This window comes from Telmatherina bonti, assembly GCF_933228915.1.
Source record: "Telmatherina bonti genome assembly, chromosome: 2".
NCBI classification, from domain to species: Eukaryota; Metazoa; Chordata; class Actinopteri; order Atheriniformes; family Telmatherinidae; genus Telmatherina; species Telmatherina bonti.
This window is the reverse complement of record NC_136620.1, coordinates 42,134,788-42,157,911: the sequence shown is the minus strand read 5'-3', so window position 1 is coordinate 42,157,911 and position 23,124 is coordinate 42,134,788. Positions and strand designations below refer to the sequence as shown.

Genomic DNA, 23,124 nt, shown 5'->3' with positions numbered 1-23,124 from the left:
TGTGTGTATGTGTGTGTGTGTGCATGTGTCTGTGTGTGTGTGTGCGCGTGTGTGTATGTGTCTGTGTGCATGTGTCTGTGTGTGTGCATGTGTGGCTGCCGGTAGGAGAAAAGTGACCTTTGCAACCTACCCGCACTCAGGCAGTATTTACTCATAAACTCTTCACGCTGCTGAAGAACTTTGACCGTTGTCCAATAATTAACTTGCAGAAGAGAAAGCTGGAGGACAGAACCAGAAGAGGACAGACGAGTCCGAGGACAGAACCAGAAGAGGACAAATGAAGGCAGGACGCTGAGACAGCAGAAACACTGAGAGGAGGAACAGGAAGAGGAAAGCAGAGTAGCTCAGAGTTTCTCCTCGCTGAGGCGACTTAACGTCTCCATGGAGGAGACTGAAGAGCTGCGACACGTAGACCTGAATGACGGGACTCGTATGCCTCTTCTGGGTCTGGGGACATGGAAGGTATCTACTCACCTGCAGAAACTTCATGTTTCAGCTTCCATCATGTAGCTTTTTCTGTGTATGAAGGACTGCAAACATTTCCCTTGTCAGCAGATAAAAATGAACATTTACTTTCATTTTACTGAAATGCATGCAGGTTTATACACACACACACACACACACACACACACACATATATATATATATATGTATATGTATATATATATATATATATATATATATATATATATATATATATATATATATATATATATATATATATACATATACATATATATATATATATATATATATATATATATATGTATGTGCTATTTTTCCTTTTATTGTATATGTCGTGGAATGTTGTGTTAAACAGTAAGATGTAAAAGCTTCAGTCCTCCTGGTTGGAAGTCTGAAATATAATGGTTAAATGATCTCCAAGGGACAAACGGGGGTCAGGGTTCGGATCTACCTCACCAGATGTGGTCCAGATGTGGCCCAGATGTGGTCCAGATGTGGCCCAGATGTGGTCCAGATGTGGCCCAGATGTGGCCCAGATGTGGTCCAGTTGGGGTCCAGTTGTGGTCCAGTTGTGAACATGACTCACAGTGCTGACTAAACGTAAGTGTACCGTGAAAGTGTTCCAACAGAAATGAAGCTTTATTAAACTGGGAACCGAACCAGACTCTGGCTCCTGCTCCAGGTAGGTGAACATCCCATGACTGCATCTTCTGTATCGCCACAGTCCTCCCTGCTGCCTAAGAGCTCAGTGCGGGGTGCGGTGGAGACGGCCATCGCAGCTGGATACCGGCACATCGATACCGCTTACAGCTACAACAACGAGGTGGAGATCGGCAAGGCTCTGTCCTCCAAGATGCAGCAGGGCATCATCCGACGGGAGGACATGTTTATCGTCAGTAAGGTGGGCAAAAGGGTTCAGAACATGAAATCTGACATGAGTTCAGCCTGAAATGCTGTTGTAAACGGTGTATAATGGGATTTTTCTCCCAGCTGTGGTGCACCTATCACGCTCCAGAAGACATCCCAGAATGTCTCCGTAAGTCGCTGAAAGATCTCCAGCTGGACTACCTGGATCTTTACCTGGTGCACTTCCCTGTCGGACTGAAGGTTGTTTTTATCACAACGCTGAGAAATTCTTAATGCAGTCTAACTGAAGATTAAAGTATGTTTATTAGATTGTTTAATGTCCCTGAGATGAAACTTTTACACTGAAAATCTCCATGATTTCTGATTTCACTGCAGAAAGTCGGCGATGAGCTTTTTCCAAAGAAGGATGGGAAGATTCTGACCTCAGATGTAGATTATTTGGATGTTTGGAGGGTAAGAACTCCATCTGTTTGCACAGAGACCCACGGCTACGCAGATTAAATAAAGATAATAAAATAATCTGAGCTGCTGTTTCTCCTTGGAATTATTTCCTCTTAAAATATTGTTTAGTTTAAATAAGAACAAAACTGCAACGAGGAAGAAAATAAGGAAGATTAAAATAGAGTTTAACTGTTTCTTGTTGCGATGGACTGGCAAGCTGTCCAGGGTGTACCCTGCCTGTCACCCAAAGCCGGCTGGGATAGGCTGCAGCTTCCCCGCCACCCTGAATTGGATTAAGCGGTTCAGAAAATGAATGAATAAATGTTTCTTGTTGCTTAAATCTTTTTACATGTTGACATTTTTACTGTTAGTTTAACCTTTATTTACACAAGAATTTACTAACAAAAAGGTTTCAAGATGACTCTTATTTACACAGATATATTAAATAGATAATCACTCAATGTTTTAACTCTGTTGGAAAAATATGAACTAGAAACTAAATGAGTTGTTTTTCTGATAAAGTGCATTATTGATGCAGATTGTTTTGCAGGGGATGGAGGCCCTGCAGGCCTCGGGGAAGGTGAAGAGCATTGGTGTTTCCAACTTCAGCATCCTGCAGCTGGAGAGGCTTCTGGCTCTGTGCAGGGTTCCCCCAGCTGTCAATCAGGTCACATTGATCGCTGTTCACTTCACTTCATTTCATTTCTTCAATTCAATTCAATTCAACTTTATTTATATAGCGTCAAATCACGGCAATGCCATCTCAAGACGCTTTACAGACAGATGGGAAAACATAATGAAGGCCAATTCATAACAGCCTATATAAGGAAACCAACAGATTGAGTTGAGTCCAACTCAATCTCCCATCCTGAGCAAGCACACTGGCAACAGTGGGAAGGAAAAAACTCCCTTTTAACAGGAAGGAAACCTCCGGCAGAACCCGGCTCAGGACAGGCAGCCATCTGCCTCTGCTGTGTGGGGGGAAGAGGACAGAAAGACAACAGACAACAGGAACTGCTACTCCCGGCCAGGGAGACCTGCTGAGACAGGAGACATACATGTCAATGATGCTACACTGTTATGGGGGGGGGGGGGGGGGGGGGGGGGGGGGGGGTAAAAGAAAGAGATAAAGAGAAAAAGAAAGAAGCTCAGTGTATCAGGAAATGTCCCTCAGCAGTCTAAACCTATAGCAGCATAACTAAGGGATGCTAACCATCCCTAGCTATAGGACTTATCAAAAAGATAAGTCTTCAGCCTAGTCTTAAAGGTGGGGAGGGTGTCTGCTTCCCTAACACTAACTGGGAGCTTATTCCATAAGAGAGGGGCCTGATAACCAAAGGCTCTGCCTCCTGCTCGGCTCTTTGAGACTCTAGGAACCACAAGTAAGCCTGCAGTCTGCGAACGAAGTACTCTGCTTGGTATATAAGGAACTATGAGGTCTTTGATATATAGTGGTGCCTGGTTGTGGAGGGCTTTATATGTAAAGAGAAGGATTTTAAATTCTATTCTAGATTCAACAGGCAGCCAATGAAGAGAGGCTGAAACTGGAGAAATATGATCTCTCCTGCTGGTTCTGGTCAGGACTCTGGCTGCAGAATTCTGGATCAGCTGAAGGCTTTTCAGGGCATATTTAGGACAGCCCAGTAATAGAGAGTTACAGTAATCTAGTCTCGAAGTAACAAAAGCGTGAACCAGTTTTTCTGCATCACTCTGAGACAGAATGTCCCTAATTTTGGCTATATTACGTAAATGAAAGAAGGCTGTTTTAGTAACCTGCTTAATATGTGGACCAAAGGACAGGTCAGGGTCAAATATTACTCCAAGGTTTCTCACTGTAGCACTGGAAGCTAAAGTAATGCCATCCAGGTTCATTACAAAACCGGGAAATTTAGCTCTGAGTTTTCCAGATCCAACGAGAATTACTTCAGTCTTATCTGAGTTTAAGAGGAGAAAATTTCTAGACATCCAAGTCTTTATCTCTATGAGACAATTTTGTAGCCTATTGGGCTGATTTGTTTCATCTGGTTTAAAGGATAAGTATAGTTGAGTATCATCTGCATAACAATGAAAGTTTATTCCATGCTGTCTAATAATTTTGCCTAAAGGGAGCATATATAGCGTGAAGAGTATTGGTCCAAGTACAGAACCTTGAGGAACTCCATGACTTACTGTAGTTTGTCAGGAGGACTTGTCATTTACATGAACAAACTGAAGTCTATCAGATAAATATGATTTAAACCAGCTTAACGCTGTACCTGTAATTCCAATCACCTGTTCTAGTCTTTGTAACAGAATGTTATGATCGACTGTATCAAATGCAGCACTAAGATCAAGCAAGATAAGTATGGACACAAGTCCTTTGTCTGAGGCCATAAGAAGGTCATTAGTAACTTTCACCAATGCTGTCTCAGTGCTATGATGAGCTCTAAATCCTGACTGGAACTCTTCAAATAAATTATTTCTGCTCAGGTGGGCATGTAGCTGAGCGGAAACTATTTTCTCCAGAATTTTGGACATAAACGGGAGATTAGATATAGGTCTATAATTTGCTATCACCTCTGGATCCAGAGATTGCTTTTTAAGTAAAGGCTTGATTACAGCAGTTTTAAATGATTGTGGTACATATCCTGTCACTAAAGACATATTGATAAGATTTAGTAGTGATGTATTAATTAAAGGGAAAATGTCCTTAAAGAGGCTCGTTGGGAGAGGGTCTAAGATACAGGTGGATGGTTTAGATGAAGCTATTATTTTAGTTAATTCAGAGGGTTGGACAGGACAGAAACTATTTAGACACAAGTCAGATCCTGGTTCTAAGGATGCTTCGGAGACCACAACAGGCTCAACATTATAGGTAGAAGGAAGAATATTGTGAATTTGATCTCTAATAGTGTCAATTTTATTCCTGAAAAAATACATGAAATCATCACAGCTAAGTGAGAAAGGAATACATGGCTCCACAGCGCTCCGGCTCCTAGTAAGCCCGGCTACAGTGCTGAAAAGAAACCGAGGGTTGTTTTTGTTTTCCTCCATCAATGATGAATAATAAGCTGTTCTTGCCGTACGTAAGGCTTTTTTGTATACGATTAAACTTTCTTTCCAGGTTAAGTGAGACTCCTCTAGTCCTGATGAACGCCATCTGTTTTCCAAACGCCTTGATGCCTGTTTTAGAGCTCGAAGCTGGGAATTAAACCAGGGAGCCTTCATAATCTTACCTAATTTCTTCTTCTTTAGGGGAGCAACATTATCCAAGGTTGTACGCATTGAAGCTGTTATAGTATCAGCATGTTGATCAATCTGAGCAGGAGTAAGGCTTAAAGGGGGACTCTCAGTCATGCTAACACATGGTAGATGTGAAAAAATGGATTCAATTGATTGTTTAAATTTTGTAATATTATTGTCTGATAAACATCTACTATAGTAGAATTTATTTTTGGTCAGTGAGTAATCAAATAAAGTGAATTCAAAGGTTAATAAGAAGTGATCGGACAAGACAGGGTTTTGAGGAAATACTTTGAGCTTATCAGTCTCAATACCAGATGTTAGAACCAGATCAAGAGTATGACCATGAGAGTGAGTGGCTCCATTGACATTTTGTGAAAACCCAATTGAGTTTAGAATAGAGCTAAAGGAAATGTTTAAACTATCATTTTCATGGTCAACATGAATATTAAAATCACCTAGTACAATGACCTTATCAGTAGTCAGCACTAACTCAGACAAGAGATCAGAGAATTCGGTCAGAAACTCGGAGTAAGGTCCAGGTGGGCGATACACTAATGCTAAAAGCAGCGGTTTCTCTGAATTCCATTTTGGATGAGATAAATTTAATGTCAGGAATTCAAAGGATTTATAGTTAGTTTTGTGCTTAGGATTAATTAAAAATTCAGACTTAAAGATAGCTGCAACACCTCCTCCTCTGCCTGTAGTTCTAGGAATGTGAAAGTTTAAATAGTTAGCTGGCATAGCTTCATTAATACTAACATAATCCTCTTGCTGTAACCAGGTTTCCGTAAGACAGAATAAATCAATGTGGTGATCACCTATCAAGTCATTGACTAATAAAGATTTATTTGGGAGGGAACTGATATTCAGTACGCCACACTTTATTGTCTTATTTTCAGATTTTATTAGATCCATTGTTTTTATTTTTATGAGGTTTTCACGATTAACCCCAGAAGTGTTTTTGTGTTGTTTAATTCTTACTGCTGGGAAGTTGTATAAGGTCGGAATGGGGTTTTGGGTGGGCGGCGGCAGGTGGGAAGCTGCAGAAAAGTGTGTAGGACTACAATTCTGCCTTCAGGTCCCAACCCTGAGTTGTCAATTTAGCTGACTAATAAAAGAGTCCATATTGCTAGATAAGAGAGCGGCTCCATCCAACGTGGGATGGATGCCATCTCTCCTAATAAGACCAGGCTTTCCCCAAAAAGCGCTCCAATTATCTATAAAAACCCACGTTGTTATCGGGACACCACCTAGACAACCAGCGGTTGAAAGATGACATGCGGCTGAACATGTCATCGCTGATTAAATTTGGCAAGGGACCAGAGAAAACTACGGAGTCCGACATGCTCTTGGCAAAGTTACACACCGAAGCAACATTAATTTTAGTGACCTCCGATTGGCGTAACCGGGTGTCGTTACCGCCGACGTGAATTACAATCTTACGGTATTTACGTTTAGCCTTAGCCAGCAGTTTCAAATACGATTTGACGTCGCCCGCTCTGGCCCCAGGAATGCATTTGACTATGGTCCCCGGTGTCTCTAGAGCCACGTTTCTGACTATGGAACTACCTATAATCAGGGTTTCTGCCTCAGCGGGTGTGTCGCCGAGCGGGGAAAATCTGTTAGAAACGTGAACAGGTCGGTGGTGGCCAGTGGGTTTTGGTTTGGGGCTACGCTTCCGCCTGACTGTCGTCCAGCCCGCCGAGGGACGGCTTGGGATGGGGGCTTGCTGACTCACTGCTTCCCTAACTGAGTGCGGAGCTGGGCTTCTAACTCACAGAGCCTCGCCTCCAAAGCTGCCAAGCTGCTTCACTTAATACACCTACCGTTATCACTAAAGGAGGCGGAGGAGTAGCTAAACATCAGACACACCGAGCAAGAAAAGGCAGGGGACCGGGGTGTGGGAAGAGAGCTAGCAGCCATGCTAAAACCGAGTGCTTGAGCTGTTTAAGTCAGTAAACAGAAAGCCAAAGATCCCAAAAATACATGCAATATATAGAACAGTGGTTTGGGAAGATATTGTGCGCTAAAGTGAGTGGTTGGTTAACAATAGATAGAAGTTAGAAAGAAGTTAAAGGAGCCAACGGCTCGTAGCAATCCGCAGTGACACACGCTAGGGAAACAGGAAATGACACAATACGTTACCGCAACATCAGTGTTCCAAGTACTACTAACACCAAGTTCTTCCATCCAGTTATTGATCATCATTATTTATTTCCTTCAATAAACGAAAAAACATATTTAGATAACAGATGAAACGGCTTCTTGTTACCTCGGCAACGCAGGTTCACCTGTAGGTCACATGCAGGTGTATCTGGTCTCTGGTCTGGACTCTGATCTAGACTCTGGTCTGGTTTGGTCTCTGGTCTGGACTGGACTGGATTCTGGTCTGGGTGTAAACTGGAAACCAGTATAAACTGGAAGCCAGTGTGAAGCTGAATGTATTCCCGGTTAACGTCCAGCAGTATCCGGATCCGGTTCAGATGCCTTTTGGGCGAATTTCCTTGTTTTTTCTGAAGTCCAGTCTTCATGCAGGAAGTTTTCTTCCATCCAGATGTTTTTTGGTTCCAGACTCAGAACGTCTGCAGGACTGCAGGCTTCTGCTGCCAGAGACGTAAAGTTGTGCATCATCTGCATAACAGTGAACTGGCATCATATCTGATCCCGATACAAGGTGAACAGAAGAGGTCCAAGAACTGGTCTCTGGGGGACTCCACAAAGCTGCCCGTTCACATTTATTGCTGTCGATTGAAACAAAAGTTAAATATATTTTGTATTTTAGAGTCAGAAGCTTATTCTACGTCCTGCAGGTTTTAGATGTTTCCCTGCTCCACTGTTTCAAAATACGTCTCTCCTCAAAACCTTGACGTAAAATTCTTCCAAAACATGTGTCATGGAATTTATCCGATGAGAAATAAATCTATTAATCAACTGTTTTCTGTTCAATTTATTGGGCATGTACAGATGTTGCGGGCGAGAGGTCTGGAGAGCTCTGCCCCTGCTCAGAGTGCTACAGTGTTCTTTAAGCATACACAAACAACCTTTGCCTGGCAGCACTAGTCAAAACAGCTGCTAGCTTGGAGATAACAACAGTCAAAGCTGAAACAGGCCTTGAACAGAACACTTAGTTTTATGCATGAATCTACCAAAGCAAGCTTACTGAACTACTCTAACTATGCAGAATATCTATCTTGTACTACTTAAAAGAAACTTAATAAATGAGTAACATATTAAAACTACACTATATGCATAATTCCACCACACATGTCGACCCAATAATCAGATTCAGATGCAGCATCCAAAACCTGCAGGACTGCAGTCCGTGAGGACGGAATTTGGAACCCTGTCTTTTGCAAAACACTAAGTAGTGATATCTATAAAAACTGGTCTACATATAAACCTACCTTGCCTTAAATCATGGTCCTCCAGGACCAGGTTGTGATGGTTCAGATAGGTTCTCTCTAGTTTCTCCATCTAACGTCATATCTGGGTTTAGAGGTTTGAGTCTAGAATGATTGAATCAAATTTCTGAAGAGTCAAACTGGAGTAAATACAGATTCTGCTTCAGTGTAGCAGCCACAAGTGGTACGACTAAAAGGTTGTGTCTCCTGCAGGTGGAGCTACATCCCTACCTGATTCAGACCGACATGATCGAGTTCTGCAAATCAAAAAACATCGCTCTGACAGCCTACAGCCCTTTTGGATCACCTGAACGACCACCAGAACTGTAAGATACAAACGCATCAAAACAAACATATTTCACAGAAAGTCCCCGATCAAACGGGCTTCGTGTCATCTGGACAGACTGCAGCGTCTGTCAGTCCGCTTGACTCGGTCCGATTTGGGGACTCGTTCCGACTGGGGTCTCGGTCTGACTGGGGTCTCGGTCAGACTGGGGATGTGGCTCGACTGGGGTCTCGGCCCAACTCGGGACTTGGTCCAGTTTGGGGGTGCAACATTCTTTCATACCACGACTCCATTCCTGCAGCACAAATCAGACCTTTTAAAAACGCATTCTACTCTCCACCAGAGGAGGTGCTGCAGCAGGATTTACTGAAGGAGACCATGATAACCAACAAAGAAGAGAACTGGTTCATCTGCTGGTTAATCAGAGCAACGTGGGTCCATAACAGCTAAACATGGAGCTGCATCGGTGGTCTGGGGTCTATCAGCGTACACATATCTGTAGTCCAGAACTGTCCCACATACATGTATGTTCTGGTTTACCCATGATGCATTTTGTTTTGTAGTTTAACACAATCCCCCAAATCAAGTCACTTTCCCAGCAAACAGACCTGGACTGGAATCAGTTGGTGTGAACGCACCCTCCCCTGAAGCCTAAAGTCTGAATTTACAAGCCTGGGATACTTTGAGAAATGTTTAATCTCTTCATGGTTCCACATGTTTTGCATCTTGTTTTGGTTCTTTTCTCTTTGCAGGAGTTCGGAGGGATTCTGTGTCCCTGTGATACATTTCATTTCTGCAGTTTTGTAAACACTGTAGTTTGTCTCTTTTGCATTGGAAGTCTTGTGTATTCCTTTCAGTTTATTTGGTTTGAGCTTCCAGCTGAACGTTTGGAGCCACTTTGCATCGCTTTGTTTGTCCGTGACATCTGGACTCAGATCCTTTTGCCTTTTGTAGGATGAGGGGTGACACTGATCCACATAAGCTCCTGGAGGACGCGGTGGTGGCTGAAATAGCCAAAAAGCACCGACACAGCCCTGCACAGGTTGGAGAAGGTTGATGTCTTTGTGGATTTTGTCGGTGTGGCTTGTTCCCGTTGTAACAGCAGCGTTTTTCAGGTGTTGCTGAGATTTCATGTGCAGCAGGGAATTGCAGTCATCCCTAAGAGTGACAAACCTCATCACATCCTGGAAAACACAAAGGTAAAAACCTCTCTGTACCGATTCAACTCCAAATTTCACACCTTACCTAGCTACACTCAGTCCATCCAGCTTCTATTATCCACCCCAGCCCGCCCGTTAACTATGGTTCCCTCCCGTTAGCGCTGGTTCCCTCCCGTTAGCGCAGGTTTCCTTCCATTAGCGCTGGTTCCCTCCCGTTAACGCAGGTTCCCTCCCGTTAGCGCTGGTTCCCTCCTGTTAACGCAGGTTCCCTCCTGTTAACGCAGGTTCCCTCCCGTTAGCGCCGGTTCCCTCCCGTTAACGCAGGTTCCCTCCCGTTAACGCAGGTTCCCTCCCGTTAACGCAGGTTCCCTCCCGTTAGCGCTGGTTCCCTCCTGTTAACGCATGTTCCCTCCTGTTAACGCATGTTCCCTCCCATTAACGCAGGTTACCTCCCGTTAACGCAGGTTCCCTCCGGTTAGCGATGGTTCCCTCCTGTTAACGCAGGTTCCCTCCCGTTAACGCAGGTTCCCTCCCGTTAACGCTGGTTCCCTCCCGTTAACGCAGGTTCCCTCCTGTTAGCGCTGGTTAACTCCCGTTAGTGCTGGTTCCCTCCCGTTAACGCAGGTTCCCTCCCGGTAATGCAGGTTCCCTCCCGTTAGCGCCGGTTCCCTCCCGTTAACGCAGGTTCCCTCCCGTTAACGCAGGTTCCCTCCCGTTAATGCAGGTTCCCTCCCGTTAACGCAGGTTCCCTCCCATTAGCGCTGGTTCCCTCCCGTTAACGCAGGTTCCCTCCCGTTAGCGCTGGTTCCCTCCCGTTAGCGCTGGTTCCCTCCCGTTAATGCAGGTTCCCTCTCGTTAGTGCTGGTTCCCTCCTGTTAACGCAGGTTCCCTCCCGTTAGCGATGGTTCCCTCCCGTTAACGCAGGTTCCCTCCCGTTAGCGCTGGTTCCCTCCTGTTTAACGCAGGTTCCCTCCCGTTAACGCAGGTTCCCTCCCGTTAGCGCCGGTTCCCTCCCGTTAACGCAGGTTCCCTCCCGTTAGCGCTGGTTCCCTCCTGTTAACGCAGGTTCCCTCCCGTTAGCGCTGGTTCCCTCCCGTTAGCGCCGGTTCCCTCCTGTTAACGCAGGTTCCCTCTCGTTAGCGCAGGTTCCCTCCAGTTAGCGCAGGTTCCCTCCCGTTAGCGCTGGTTCCCTCCCGTTAACGCAGGTTCCCTCTCGTTAGTGCTGGTTCCCTCCCGTTAGCGCAGGTTCCCTCCCGTTGGCGCTGGTTCCCTCCCGTTAACGCAGGTTCCCTCCCGTTAGCGCTGGTTCCCTCCCGTTAGCGCTGGTTCCCTCCCGTTAGCGCTGGTTCCCTCCCGTTAGCGCTGGTTCCCTCTCGTTAGCGCTGGTTCCCTCCTGTTAACGCAGGTTCCCTCCCGTTAGCGATGGTTCCCTCCCGTTAACGCTGGTTCCCTCCCGTTAGCGCTGGTTCCCTCCTGTTTAACGCAGGTTCCCTCCCGTTAACGCAGGTTCCCTCCCGTTAACGCAGGTTCCCTCCCGTTAACGCAGGTTCCCTCCCGTTAACGCAGGTTCCCTCCCGTTAGCGCTGGTTCCCTCCTGTTAACGCAGGTTCCCTCTCGTTAGCGCTGGTTCCCTCCCGTTAGCGATGGTTCCCTCCCGTTAACGCAGGTTCCCTCCCGTTAGCGCTGGTTCCCTCCTGTTTAACGCAGGTTCCCTCCCGTTAACGCAGGTTCCCTCCCGTTAGCGCCGGTTCCCTCCCGTTAACGCAGGTTCCCTCCCGTTAGCGCTGGTTCCCTCCTGTTAACGCAGGTTCCCTCTCGTTAGCGCAGGTTCCCTCCAATTAGCGCTGGTGCACTTCACAGGTATTTGTCCCGGGACCCGTCTTTTCATTACTTGCCTCCTTCCAGGTAATGTTTTGCAGAAATACAATAAATTTTTATTTCTCTCTGGGATTAGCAAGCCCAGTTCGACCCTTCTACCGCTCTTTCTTGTGTCTTCGTCAACGTAAAGTAGAAAAAAGTTTAATGACCCACATCCTCATTGAGATAAAACTGGGTGCCGGATCCAAAGACAAACACAAAAATAGAAGATTAGTTCTGCTCACTAGAAGCAGCTCCCCGATGCGTTTTGTTAACAACAGCGAGTGATGTTTCGGGCTGCAGCCCTTCCTCAGACTGAAAACACCAAGTGATGCACCTGCTGAAGAAATCTCTGTCTGGTTGTCCAACCAATCAGAAGGTGTGGTTCTGTCCCCAGACCCTGGAACTCAACCGCCCCTCACTAAACCTGGCAAATGGCTTGTTACGCCACTTAATTCCAGTTCCCTCCCGTTAGCGCCGATTCCCTCCCGCTAGCGCAGGTTCCCTCCCGTTAGATCAGGTTCGATCCCGTTTGCTCAGGTTCCCTCCCATTAGATCAGGTTCGATCCCGTTAGCTCAGTTTTCCTCCCGTTAGCTCAGGTTCCCTCCCGTTAGATCAGGTTCGATCCCGTTTGCTCAGGTTCCCTCCCATTAGATCAGGTTCGATCCCGTTAGCTCAGTTTTCCTCCCGTTAGCTCAGGTTCCCTCCCGTTAGTGTCGTCTCACTTTGCTTTTATCCTTTCTACATTATTTTTGTCTATTTAAGTTCTTTTTTTTTTTTTTTTTTTTTTTTTTTTTTTTTTGTCTTGTCCAGCATTTAAGCAAGCAGACTGATGTTCTGGATGCTGCTGAGCAAATTTATTTTGCCAAGGGGAACTTTTGTAGATGTAATGATCCCCTTGTATTTCTTGATTCTTATTTTATTTTTCAATTTGTTTTGGATAATAGCTTGTATTACAGAGTTTATGCTACTGGACCCGACCGGAAAGGACAGGAAAGGGGCAGAAAGAGAACAGAAAAGAGAACATAAAAAAAACAAAAAAAAAAAATACAAAAGAAAGAGATCAATGCATACATGTATATGCACATACATACCCACCTACATATATATGTATATACACTCGCACATACATTATATATATACATATATACATACATACATACATATACACATACATACACATGCATACACACACATGTACACATACATGCATACATAAAGATAGATATACATACATACATACATATACACATACATACACACACATATATATATATATATATATATATATATATACATATATACACATATACATACTCACATACATACACATACACTCACACATATGCATACATATATACATATCCATACACATACATACATACACATACACATACACATAAGTACACACACATACCCACCCACACACATAAATATATACACCCACACAAGCCAACTCTAGATTCGTGGAGAACAAAACCGTTGACAATCATGAAGACCAGAAACTAGCAAGTTAAGTCAAAAAGACAGAAAGAGAGGTACCTGCTGTTAGTGAATAAACTTGCTGGATGACTCAGTGACTGTGACACATGCAGAACATTCATGCAGAACATTCAGAGTGGAACGTGTTTAGAGAAGAGTGATCATGCCAATGTGACCCCGCCCGCCTACAGCTAGAGGAAGGCCAGGAGAACCCAGAGACCCGGGTAACCGACAGTCACCCCCAGGTACAGATCCCAACCCCCCCACTCCAGAGCCAGCCATGCATCTGCCCAGGAGGTGGCGAAGGAGGTGCCCAACCAGAGTCCCCCGCAGTCAGGGGGAACAGGCCCCAGCAGGCCCAGGCCGGCAAGGGCCGATCCCGCCGGGCACCGGCCACCTAGGGCAGACAGAGCGCAGGCCCCAGGGCCCCAAGAGCCCGTGAGCAGCCCCCCGCCCCCGCAGGCAGAGGGCACAGCCCACACCGACGGAGGACCAGGATCCCCAGACCGCCACCCAGCGGCAGCCAGGTCGCACCCCAGCGCACCAGCTGCGCCCCCGGGTACAGGACACCACCCCCCCCACCACCAAACCACACACACATATACATGCATACCCCGCCCCCCCCCCCAACACGCACTCCCCTCACACATATACATGCATACCCCCCCCCCCCCCCCCCCCCAAACACGCACTCCCCTCTCAACCCCCATCCACACAACCCTCTGCAATCCATGCACATCATCCATAACATATACAACCCCACCCCACCTCTACTCACTCACCCATACCAAGTCACACGAACCCCAATCGCCCCCGCCCCCACACACGCTCACCCCCCCCCCCCCCCCCCACACACACACGCTCACACCCCGCCACCCCATCCCTCTACTTCTACCCAACCACACATGCCCCACCAAACACCCCTCCACCACCCATAGCCCCCCTCCAAACTTCACCCTCACTCACACATCCCATTCCGCATATACACCCCCCCCTACACACACACACACACACATACCCTCACTCCTCCAACACAGGCACACCCCAATACAACCCACGCGCCAACATACCCCTCCACACACACATCTACTCATCCTCACACATCCCTATCCCCTACCCACCTATATCCCTAACCCTAATCCCCCCCCCAGCCATCCCACCATCCATCTGTAACCCCATACACCCACTCCCACACATCCTCACCTCACCCCTCCATCATGTCCCATGTGAGATACCTCAGAGGGGGCAGAGGACAGGATGGCCCCGATCAGGGCCCCCATAATTACCGCCCACCACTCCCAGCGTCCCCCCCACCACCCCACAGATGCAGCCGACCCAGCACCCCCCCAGGGCCGGCGACAACCCTCCTACAGCCAGGCCAGCCCAGACTTAGGCCTAATGGACGGCACTCTTCCCCCACCCGTACCCCCCCCCAGTAAAGCCCCGAGAGCAGGGGCATGAGAAGACCCTATCGTCCCTGCCTCCCCCCCGCTTATGACTGATTGTGAAGTATGTATTAGTTGCAATTAAAACTGAGGGAATTGCCACGCGGTGCTGGGAGAGGGACCACCTAAGCAGCCCCGCCCACCATACACCGCATGCTCTTCCCCCTAATCATGTGAGTCGTCAGTGTTTTGGTGTTTGGTGTCTAAGTGTAATTAAAACTGGGAGGTGAGCCGAGGCTGGGTGCAGCGATCAAGACCACCTTGATGGCCTTTCTCACCACCCAGCGCCACGTGCACACCTCCCAATACCCTGCCTGTGTGTGATGGGGAGCGGGGAGGAAGAGGGGTTGAGGGATTTAAGTCTGGAGGAAAGTGAGCTTTCCTCCAGAAGGTGAGCCGCCCGCAGCACTGGGCATGCCCCCTACTCCCAGGGCCCCCCAAGGACCAGGACAAGCCGGGGACAGCCATCCCCGTAACCAGAGCCTTCGGCGACTCTAACCAGAGAGTCATCACTGACCCAAGAGGGGACCAACTCACCACATGCAGAAGGGGGGCATGAGGACAAAGAGGAGGCGGGGCGGCAGAAGGGGAATCCCAGACCGATTGTCCACCGCCCCCTCACTCACAGAGGACACCCCCACCTGGGGACATGAAGTCCCCACCTTGTCCACACATCGGCACCTCACACTGTCTCAGCACAAACCTACAGCCACACACACACACACACACTTCCGGACACATTCAGGTCCACCCAGCCACCCGTTCAGCCCACCCTTAAAACCATCCTCCTGACCCCCACGTCACATCCAAATCTCCCCCACTCCCATCCATCATATCTACACTTATCCACCAACCTACCACACACATGCACCACCCACTCCCCCATACATACACCCCTGCCCCCCCCCACACACACACAGACAGCACGCCCCCCCTCCCCCCTCCTCCCCCCCCATACACACACCCGTATACATGCACCACCGCCACTCCCCACATACACGCATCACCCCACTCCCCTACACACACGGCACTACCCCCCCCACAGACACCACGACACCCCCCCCACACACGCATCATCACACTTCCCCACCCACACACATCCACATACCTATGTACCGCCACCAGTCCTCAACGCACACCCCCTACACACATCCCTCCATACACACTCACATCCCATCCACACTATCAAACACCCCCCACTCAACAAGTCCCAGGGTCGCAACCAGGCACCAGAGCACGTACCTGCCCGCCGCCGCAGCGGCAGGTCCAGGTCAGCCCAGCCCCCCCCCGGCACAAGCCGACCCCCCACCCCCAAGAGACAGGGGACAACCCCGGGCACCGGAGCCCGGGACCCCGCCCAGCCCACCCCACGGCGGCACAGGCGCCCGTTACGGAGTCACGCCCGCCAACCCATCCCCCGCCAGCGACCTCGCCCCGCCGCTGCGCGGCAACTCCAGCCGCTGGCCCATCCAGGTCCACAGTAGGGCTAGAAACCTAGCCACTCCAGCAATGGAGCAGTCAAAATCCCCCCCCCAGGAGCCCACCACAGACCCACAGCCCCCAGAGAACCCCAACCGGCCACCAACCCCGAGCGCAATAAGGTCACATTCTCCCCCCCATACTAAGTGATGGAGCTGATCACAGGGGACCAGAGGGAATAAAGTTCAGCTGACTGATCTCTTGAGGAGGCAGACATCATCTCGACACTGATGTGATCTAATAAGAGATTTCTGAACTGCTGGATACACAGACTTTGTTTGCTTTTCCAGTTTAGAAGGATAGTTTTCTTTGCGATACATAAACTGGTGAGGATTAAGTTTGCAGAATTAAATTCTATGTTAATTTCACCCAAGTAACCCAGTAGGCCCAGTTTGGGGTTTGTAGGGATGTTACATTTGAAGCAATTTGACAGATCTTTACATACCTGAAACCAGAATTCCTGGACAGGTGGGCAAGACCACAAAGCATGGTAGTAGCTGTCAATTGTGTTGCCAGTGCAGTGTGGACAGATGTTTGATTGTGACAGACCCATCCTGAACATCCTGTGTCCTGTATAATGAGTTCTATGCAGAATTTTAAATTGTATTAGTTGCATGTTTGAATTCTTAGTCATTGTAAATGTATTTGAACAGATTTGTGACCATTCATTTTGGTCAAAGTTACTGGATAAGTCTGCTTCCCATTTAGAAGTTGGGAGACATATGGAATCGTCTAGCTTTGATAGTAATCTATATATTTTGGATAACAGTTTCGGGGCATTGAGATTTAAGAATTCTGCAGCCCTGATAGGTAGCTGCAAGTTTAATTGATCAGGGGTGTATTTCTTACCTATAATAGATTTAAGTTGGTGGTATTCTAAGAATTTTGTGCTGCTGATTTCATATCGTGAAGTAATTGTATCAAAAGGGAGAAAGTTCCCATTTTCTATTAAATGTTCTAACTGTTTTATTCCTTTATTCTTCCACTGAGGGAAGTTTATCATTTTCCGGTTTTGCTGGATGTCGGGATTGTTCCAAATAGGTGTAAGTTTGCATGGAATAAGCAAGGATTTGGTTAGTTTAAGAAATTCCCACCAGGCCATTAGTGAGGAGCTGATATTAATGCTTTTAAAGCATTTTTGGCGTTTGACAGCTGTGCTGATAAATGGCAGGTCTGAAATTGCCATATCCTCACACATAGCTTCTTCTATATTAAGCCATGGTTCATCTAGATAGCTAGGTTTAAGCCATTTAGAGATGTATTGTAGTCTATTGCTTATAAAGTAATTTTGGAAATTAGGCAAGTCTAAGCCACCGCTATCTTTAGTCTTCTGGAGTGTTTTTAGACTAATCCGTGGTGGTTTGTCTTTCCAGAGAAATCTAGTAACATTAGAGTCCAGTGATTTAAACCAGGTGGAGGGAGGTTTAATGGGGATCATTGAAAACAGATAATTGATTTTAGGTAGAATCATCATTTTTATAGTTGCAACTCTTCCCATTAGTGATATGGGTAAAGATTTCCACCGTGTGAGATCGTCCTCAATTGTTTTTAGTAGAGGGACATAATTTAGCTTTATAAGGTCTGACAGTCTGGGTGAGATGTTTATTCCCAAGTATCTAATATCTCCTGACTGTAAAGCAGTGTCAGGAGTATTATGGAAGGAACAGTTGATGGGTAGAACGGTGGTTTTAGACCAATTAATGGAATATTCAGAAATTGATGAGAATTTATTGATGAGTGCGATTGTCTGACAGATGGATGATTGTGAATTTTGAAGGAAAAGTAATACATCATCAGCATAAAGACTGGTCTTATGCTCCATATTTCTACAGTTAATGCCTTTAATGTCTTTGTTTTGTCTAATGCTAGCTGCTAAGGGTTCAATAAAGATTGCAAAAAGTGAGGGGGAGAGTGGACAGCCTTGTCTGGTGCCTCTCTGCAATCTGAAGCTGTGAGAAGTTTGATCATTTGTCCTGACGCATGCATTTGGATTGCTATACAGTATCTTTATCCAGTCGATAAACGATGAGCCAAACCCGAATTTTCTTAATGTTGCAAATAAGAATTTCCAGTTCACCCTGTCAAATGCTTTTTCAGCATCTAGAGAGATTATTGTAGTTTCCAGGTTATGTATGGTGGCATAATCAATTAGATTTATTAGTCTGCGCGTATTAGTGGTGGAATGTCGTCCCTTGATAAATCCTGTTTGATCAGGATGTATGATAAGTGGAGTTATTTTTTCTAGTCTTGTAGCAAGCACTTTACTGATTATTTTAAGATCTACGTTCATTAGTGATATTGGACGATAACTAGATGGGAGTTTGGGGTCTTTTCCTGGTTTTAGTATTACTGTAATATGAGCCAAATTCATGTTTTGAGATATTCGACCTTTTTCCTTAATTTCTGAAGCCATTTTATAAAAAGTGGGTGCTAGTATAGACCAAAATTCTTTATAATATTCAACTGGAAAACCGTCTGGTCCTGGAGCTTTATTGCTGGGCATGTGTTTTAAAGCTTCATGTAGTTCCCCTACTGAAATGGGTGCGTCCAAAACCATTTCCTGATCCTGTTGTAACTTTGGAAGATTGAGGTAGCTGAGAAATTCCTCAATGCTGTTGTCTGATGGATCTGTTTCTGAGGAATATAATGTTTTATAGAAATCCCTAAATGTGTCATTTATTCCATCAAGATCATGGAGGATATTTCCTCTTGAATCTTTAACAGAGGAGATGGTTGTTTTCTCCTTGTTTGCTTTTAATTGATTTGCGAGAAATCTTCCAGATTTGTTGCTATGTTCAAAATTCTCTAAGCGAAGTCTTTGTAGCAAAAACTGGGTTTTTTGGTTAATTATTTCATTCAGCTCTAGTTTAGCCTTTCTTATGTGATTCAGCACTTGCTCTTCTGGAGAAGCCTTGTAGGCATCTTCTAGTGATTTTATTTTAAGCTCTAGTTCAGATATTTTTGAACTCTCCTTCTTTTTCTTATGTGATGAAAATGAAATTATTTTCCCTCTCATTACTGCTTTTCCTGCCTCCCAAAGAACACAAGCTGATGTTCCTGGTATGTCATTGTTTTCTATATACAAAGACCACTCCCGTTTGAAGTAACTGATAAAATCAGGATCTTTAAGTAATGATGTATTAAGTCTCCATTTGCTATAAGATGGTTTAGTTTTCTTATTCATTAGGGTAAATGATACTGGTGCGTGATCACTGATAGTGATGGAATGGATTTTAGTTTCTGAGATATTGTTCATCATAGAGCTGTTAGTGAGGAAGTAGTCTATTCTGGAGTATGAGTGGTGGACAGATGAAAAGTAAGTGTACTCTCTAGCAGTGAGGTGTTGTGAGCGCCAGACATCACAAAGACCAAAATCCTCCATATATTGTTTAACAACTCTTGCTGACTGCCAGACCCTATGTTTCCCTGCTCCGCCCCCCTTGTCCATCCCAGAGTTTAAGGTCATGTTGAGGTCGCCCCCAATGATAAGTGTATTATCAAGGAGAAGGAGAAGGAGGAATGAAAAAAGGAGGGGTCATCAGTGTTTGGGCCATAAATATTTGCAATGCATAACTTCATGTTTAGGATAGATAATGTCATTATTATGAATCTTCCACCTGGGTCTAAAATTATATTATTAGCAGTAAAATGAATTTTCCTGTTTATCAGAATGGCTACTCCTCTTTGTCTTGAGTTGAAGCAGGCCGAGTACACGTGAGGGAACTGTACTGTAGAGAGTACGTTAGCTGTTGTTTTTAATAAATGAGTCTCCTGTAGCAGGACAATGTCTGCCTGTAGATCATTCAATCTGCTAAACACCTTCAACCTCTTCTCCCTGGAACCAGCTCCACGTATATTCCACGTAACAAACCTCAGGGTGGTCATGCTCAAGCTACTGAAGTGTTTCTATAAAAGTATGTGTGTGTTTGTGTGTGTGCAAGCCCACATTAATGCATGCATGCTGCGTGTAGATTGTGTGCGTATATAAATTCATCTGTGTGTACAATGTTCCTATATGTCTGTCCACATGCTTTGACTGTGTGTGTGAGAGTTGGGGGTGAGTGTTGATGTGATTAAACGTGCTCTGTGTTGTAGGTGTGTTATGTGCATGACATTTAGTGTCTGTGTCATGTGGATGTACGTGCGTACCCTACCTATTATTGTTGTTATGGCATAATAGAATGAAAGAGCAGCTAGAAAGGAAAGGAGTGAGAAAAGCAAACAACTACAACTACACATAAAAAGAAATAGCACAAACAAAAGAGCAAAAACAAAAGCCCTAAAGGGGGGGGGGGGGGGGGGCAAAAAACAAAAACAGAACAAAACGAAAGCAACAACAACAGCAAATTTACAAAGACTGGCAGTAAATGTACAGTTCTGAATTACCATAATTAATGTGCTTATAGCAGATTAACATGTAAATTGAACAATAATTAGCTGTATGAGTGATAGATATTACCTGAGGTTAGTAGAGCCAGGGGGTGGTATTTTTGTCACGGTAAAGCTGTCCATTGACGAACAATTTGTCCACCGCGATGACTGCACAGGATCCTTCGTCTCTGAGCTTCTTCCGGATGGGAAACAGGACCCTGCGTCTCTCCAGAATCTCTTTGGGAAACTGATTATTTACACTAAAATCGGTCCCGCGGAGTTCCGGACCTCGATCCCTCACCTGCTCTTTCTGCTTGTAGCTCACGAACTTGGCTACAATCGGTCTGGGTCTGCGGCTGTCCGGTCTTTTCCCACCTAAGCGATGAACTCGGTGAAATGAGATGTTCCTCACCGCGTCTTCGGGTAGCTTCAGCTTGGTTTGGATAAAGGATCTGATTGTTTGCTCTGGATCCTCTTCTTGTTGCTCCGGGATTCCTGCGAAGACCAGGTTGTCCCTCATGCTGCGCGCCTGGAGATCGATCACAGTTTCCTTTATTTTTTTATTTTCCTCTGTGAGTCGAGTCATTCCCTCGTTGAGAGAAGTCACCGTCTCCCTGAGGCTGGCGTTCTCTGCGGCCAGAGACTCCACCTGCTTCTGGCTGAATTCCAGCGACTCCCGCAGCGACTGAAACTCCCGGTGGAGAACTTCCAACAGGCCCAGACGAGCGTCGAAGCTGGCGAGATTTTTGTCAATGGACATCAGGATGTCCGAGGTGTCGTCCCCGTTAGAGGACGTCGCTCCGGGTGAGTCTTCTTTCCGGCTTCTCTTGGAGGTTGAAGCGGATCTGGGCGCAGACGGAGTCGGTGTTTGGCTTGTCTTGCCCATGACGATGCGGTGGAAACACTCGTCAATAAACTCCGACAAGCTGGTGAGATCCTCCTCGCTTTGCTCCAGAGTTTACCTTGAATAAGACTTTTTAATTATTTGCTTCCAGAAACAGTTTTAAGATTATATTGGCAAGAATATGATGTAGAATGAATATTTGTTTTCACGCGCCTTGACTAAATCTGCCGTCTCGCAAAATTTACGTCACTGCCACATCACTTACCTGCGCCTCTCTCACTTACCTGCGCCTCCCCCCCCCCCCCCCCCTTTAGGGCTTTTGTTTTTGCTCTTTTGTTTGTGCTATTTCTTTTTATGTGTAGTTGTAGTTGTTTGCTTGTCTATTTAAGTTCTATTTGTTGCTTCTCAGTTTGGGTTTTATTTCTTCTCCTGTGCTTTTATTTTGGTAAGTTTGCATTCTTTGGAAACCATCATCCAATAAAATGTATTTTTAATATTAAAGACTGTATGATGATGGGAAACCTTCATGCTGACGCTGTACAGCCTTCCTGTTGTTGTTGGGTGCAGATCTTTGACTTCAGGCTGACTGAAGACGACATGGAGGCGCTGCGAGGTCTGGACCGAGGCTGGAAAGCCTGCATACTCGCTGAGTAAGTCACCTGTGGAGCAGATAGTGAAGGCTGATGTTGTGTTTCCAGGATCAGCTCTCACCCTGATGTTGTGTTTCCAGGATCAGCTCTCACCCCTACTACCCCTTCACATGAAGCCGCCAGAAGACACGATGCCGCCCCGGATGTTTGACTGTTGCCATGGGAACGCAATGAAATAAGACAAACATGCACTCATGTAGTTTTTGTTTCTTTTAATTAAAAAAAAAAATTTACCATCCAGTTATTCTAAGATATTTTTTTTACAACAGTCTGGAGCATCTTCTGAGATTTTGTGCAGCAGGAGATGCTGTTTGTCCTGCAGATCAGCTCAGACCTTCCACACAGGAACTCAGAAAACAAGACATATGAAATAAAGTTCAGATGAGTTATGAGCCGATAAGCTGCTGGACATGAATAAAACCGACCGTCTGCATGAGGCTTTGGTCTCACTTAATAAACAATTTTCATCATTTATCCAGACGTCATCGCCACGCTCGTCACCGCCGGGAAGCTCGGAGAGCCGTGTGGATCTCCACAGAGTTCCCTGAACCTAGACCTGAACCTAGACAAACCCTGATGGTCCCACCACTCTGGACCAGGGTCCATCTGGACTCATCAGACCATGTGACCACTTTTGAGCAGATCTAGTGTTTGTTCAGACTGTGAAGCCTCACCTGTTGCGGGAACGCGCGACGCATTGCTGGTCATCCCGCGGGAACGCGCGACGCGTTCCCGGTCATCCCGCGGGAACGCGCGACGCGTTGCTGGGGATCCCGCGGGAACGCGCGACGCGTTGCTGGTGTTCCCGCGGGAACGCGCGACGCGTTCCTGGTCATCCCGCGGAAACGCGCGACGCGTTGCTGGTCATCCAGCGGGAACGCGCGACGCATTGCTGGTGATCCCGCGGCAACGCGCGACGCGTTGCTGGTGATCCCGCGGGAACGCGCGACGCGTTCCTGGTCATCCAGCGGGAACGCGCGACGCGTTGCTGGTCATCCCGCGGGAACGCGCGACGCGTTGCTGGTCATCCCGCGGGAACGCGCGACGCGTTGCTGGTCATCCAGCGGGAACGCGCGACGCGTTGCTGGTCATCCAGCGGGAACGCGCGACGCGTTCCTGGTCATCCAGCGGAAACGCGCGACGCGTTGCT

The 23,124-nt window shown here is 46.5% G+C and overlaps 1 protein-coding gene across 1 annotated transcript; it reads left to right on the top strand.

The window, feature by feature from the left end:
- Positions 1–381: 381 nt before the first annotated feature.
- On the top strand, positions 382–22,114 carry LOC306765418 (aldo-keto reductase family 1 member B1; the record flags this gene model as incomplete). Its single annotated transcript, XM_079252873.1, has 10 exons — positions 382–462; positions 1,190–1,366; positions 1,456–1,572; positions 1,708–1,785; positions 2,324–2,440; positions 8,613–8,725; positions 9,640–9,727; positions 9,801–9,884; positions 21,892–21,974; positions 22,055–22,114. 10 exons carry the CDS (start codon positions 382–384, stop codon positions 22,086–22,088), a joined length of 972 nt encoding a protein of 323 aa, XP_079108999.1. The 3' UTR covers positions 22,089–22,114.
- Positions 22,115–23,124: the final 1,010 nt, after the last annotated feature.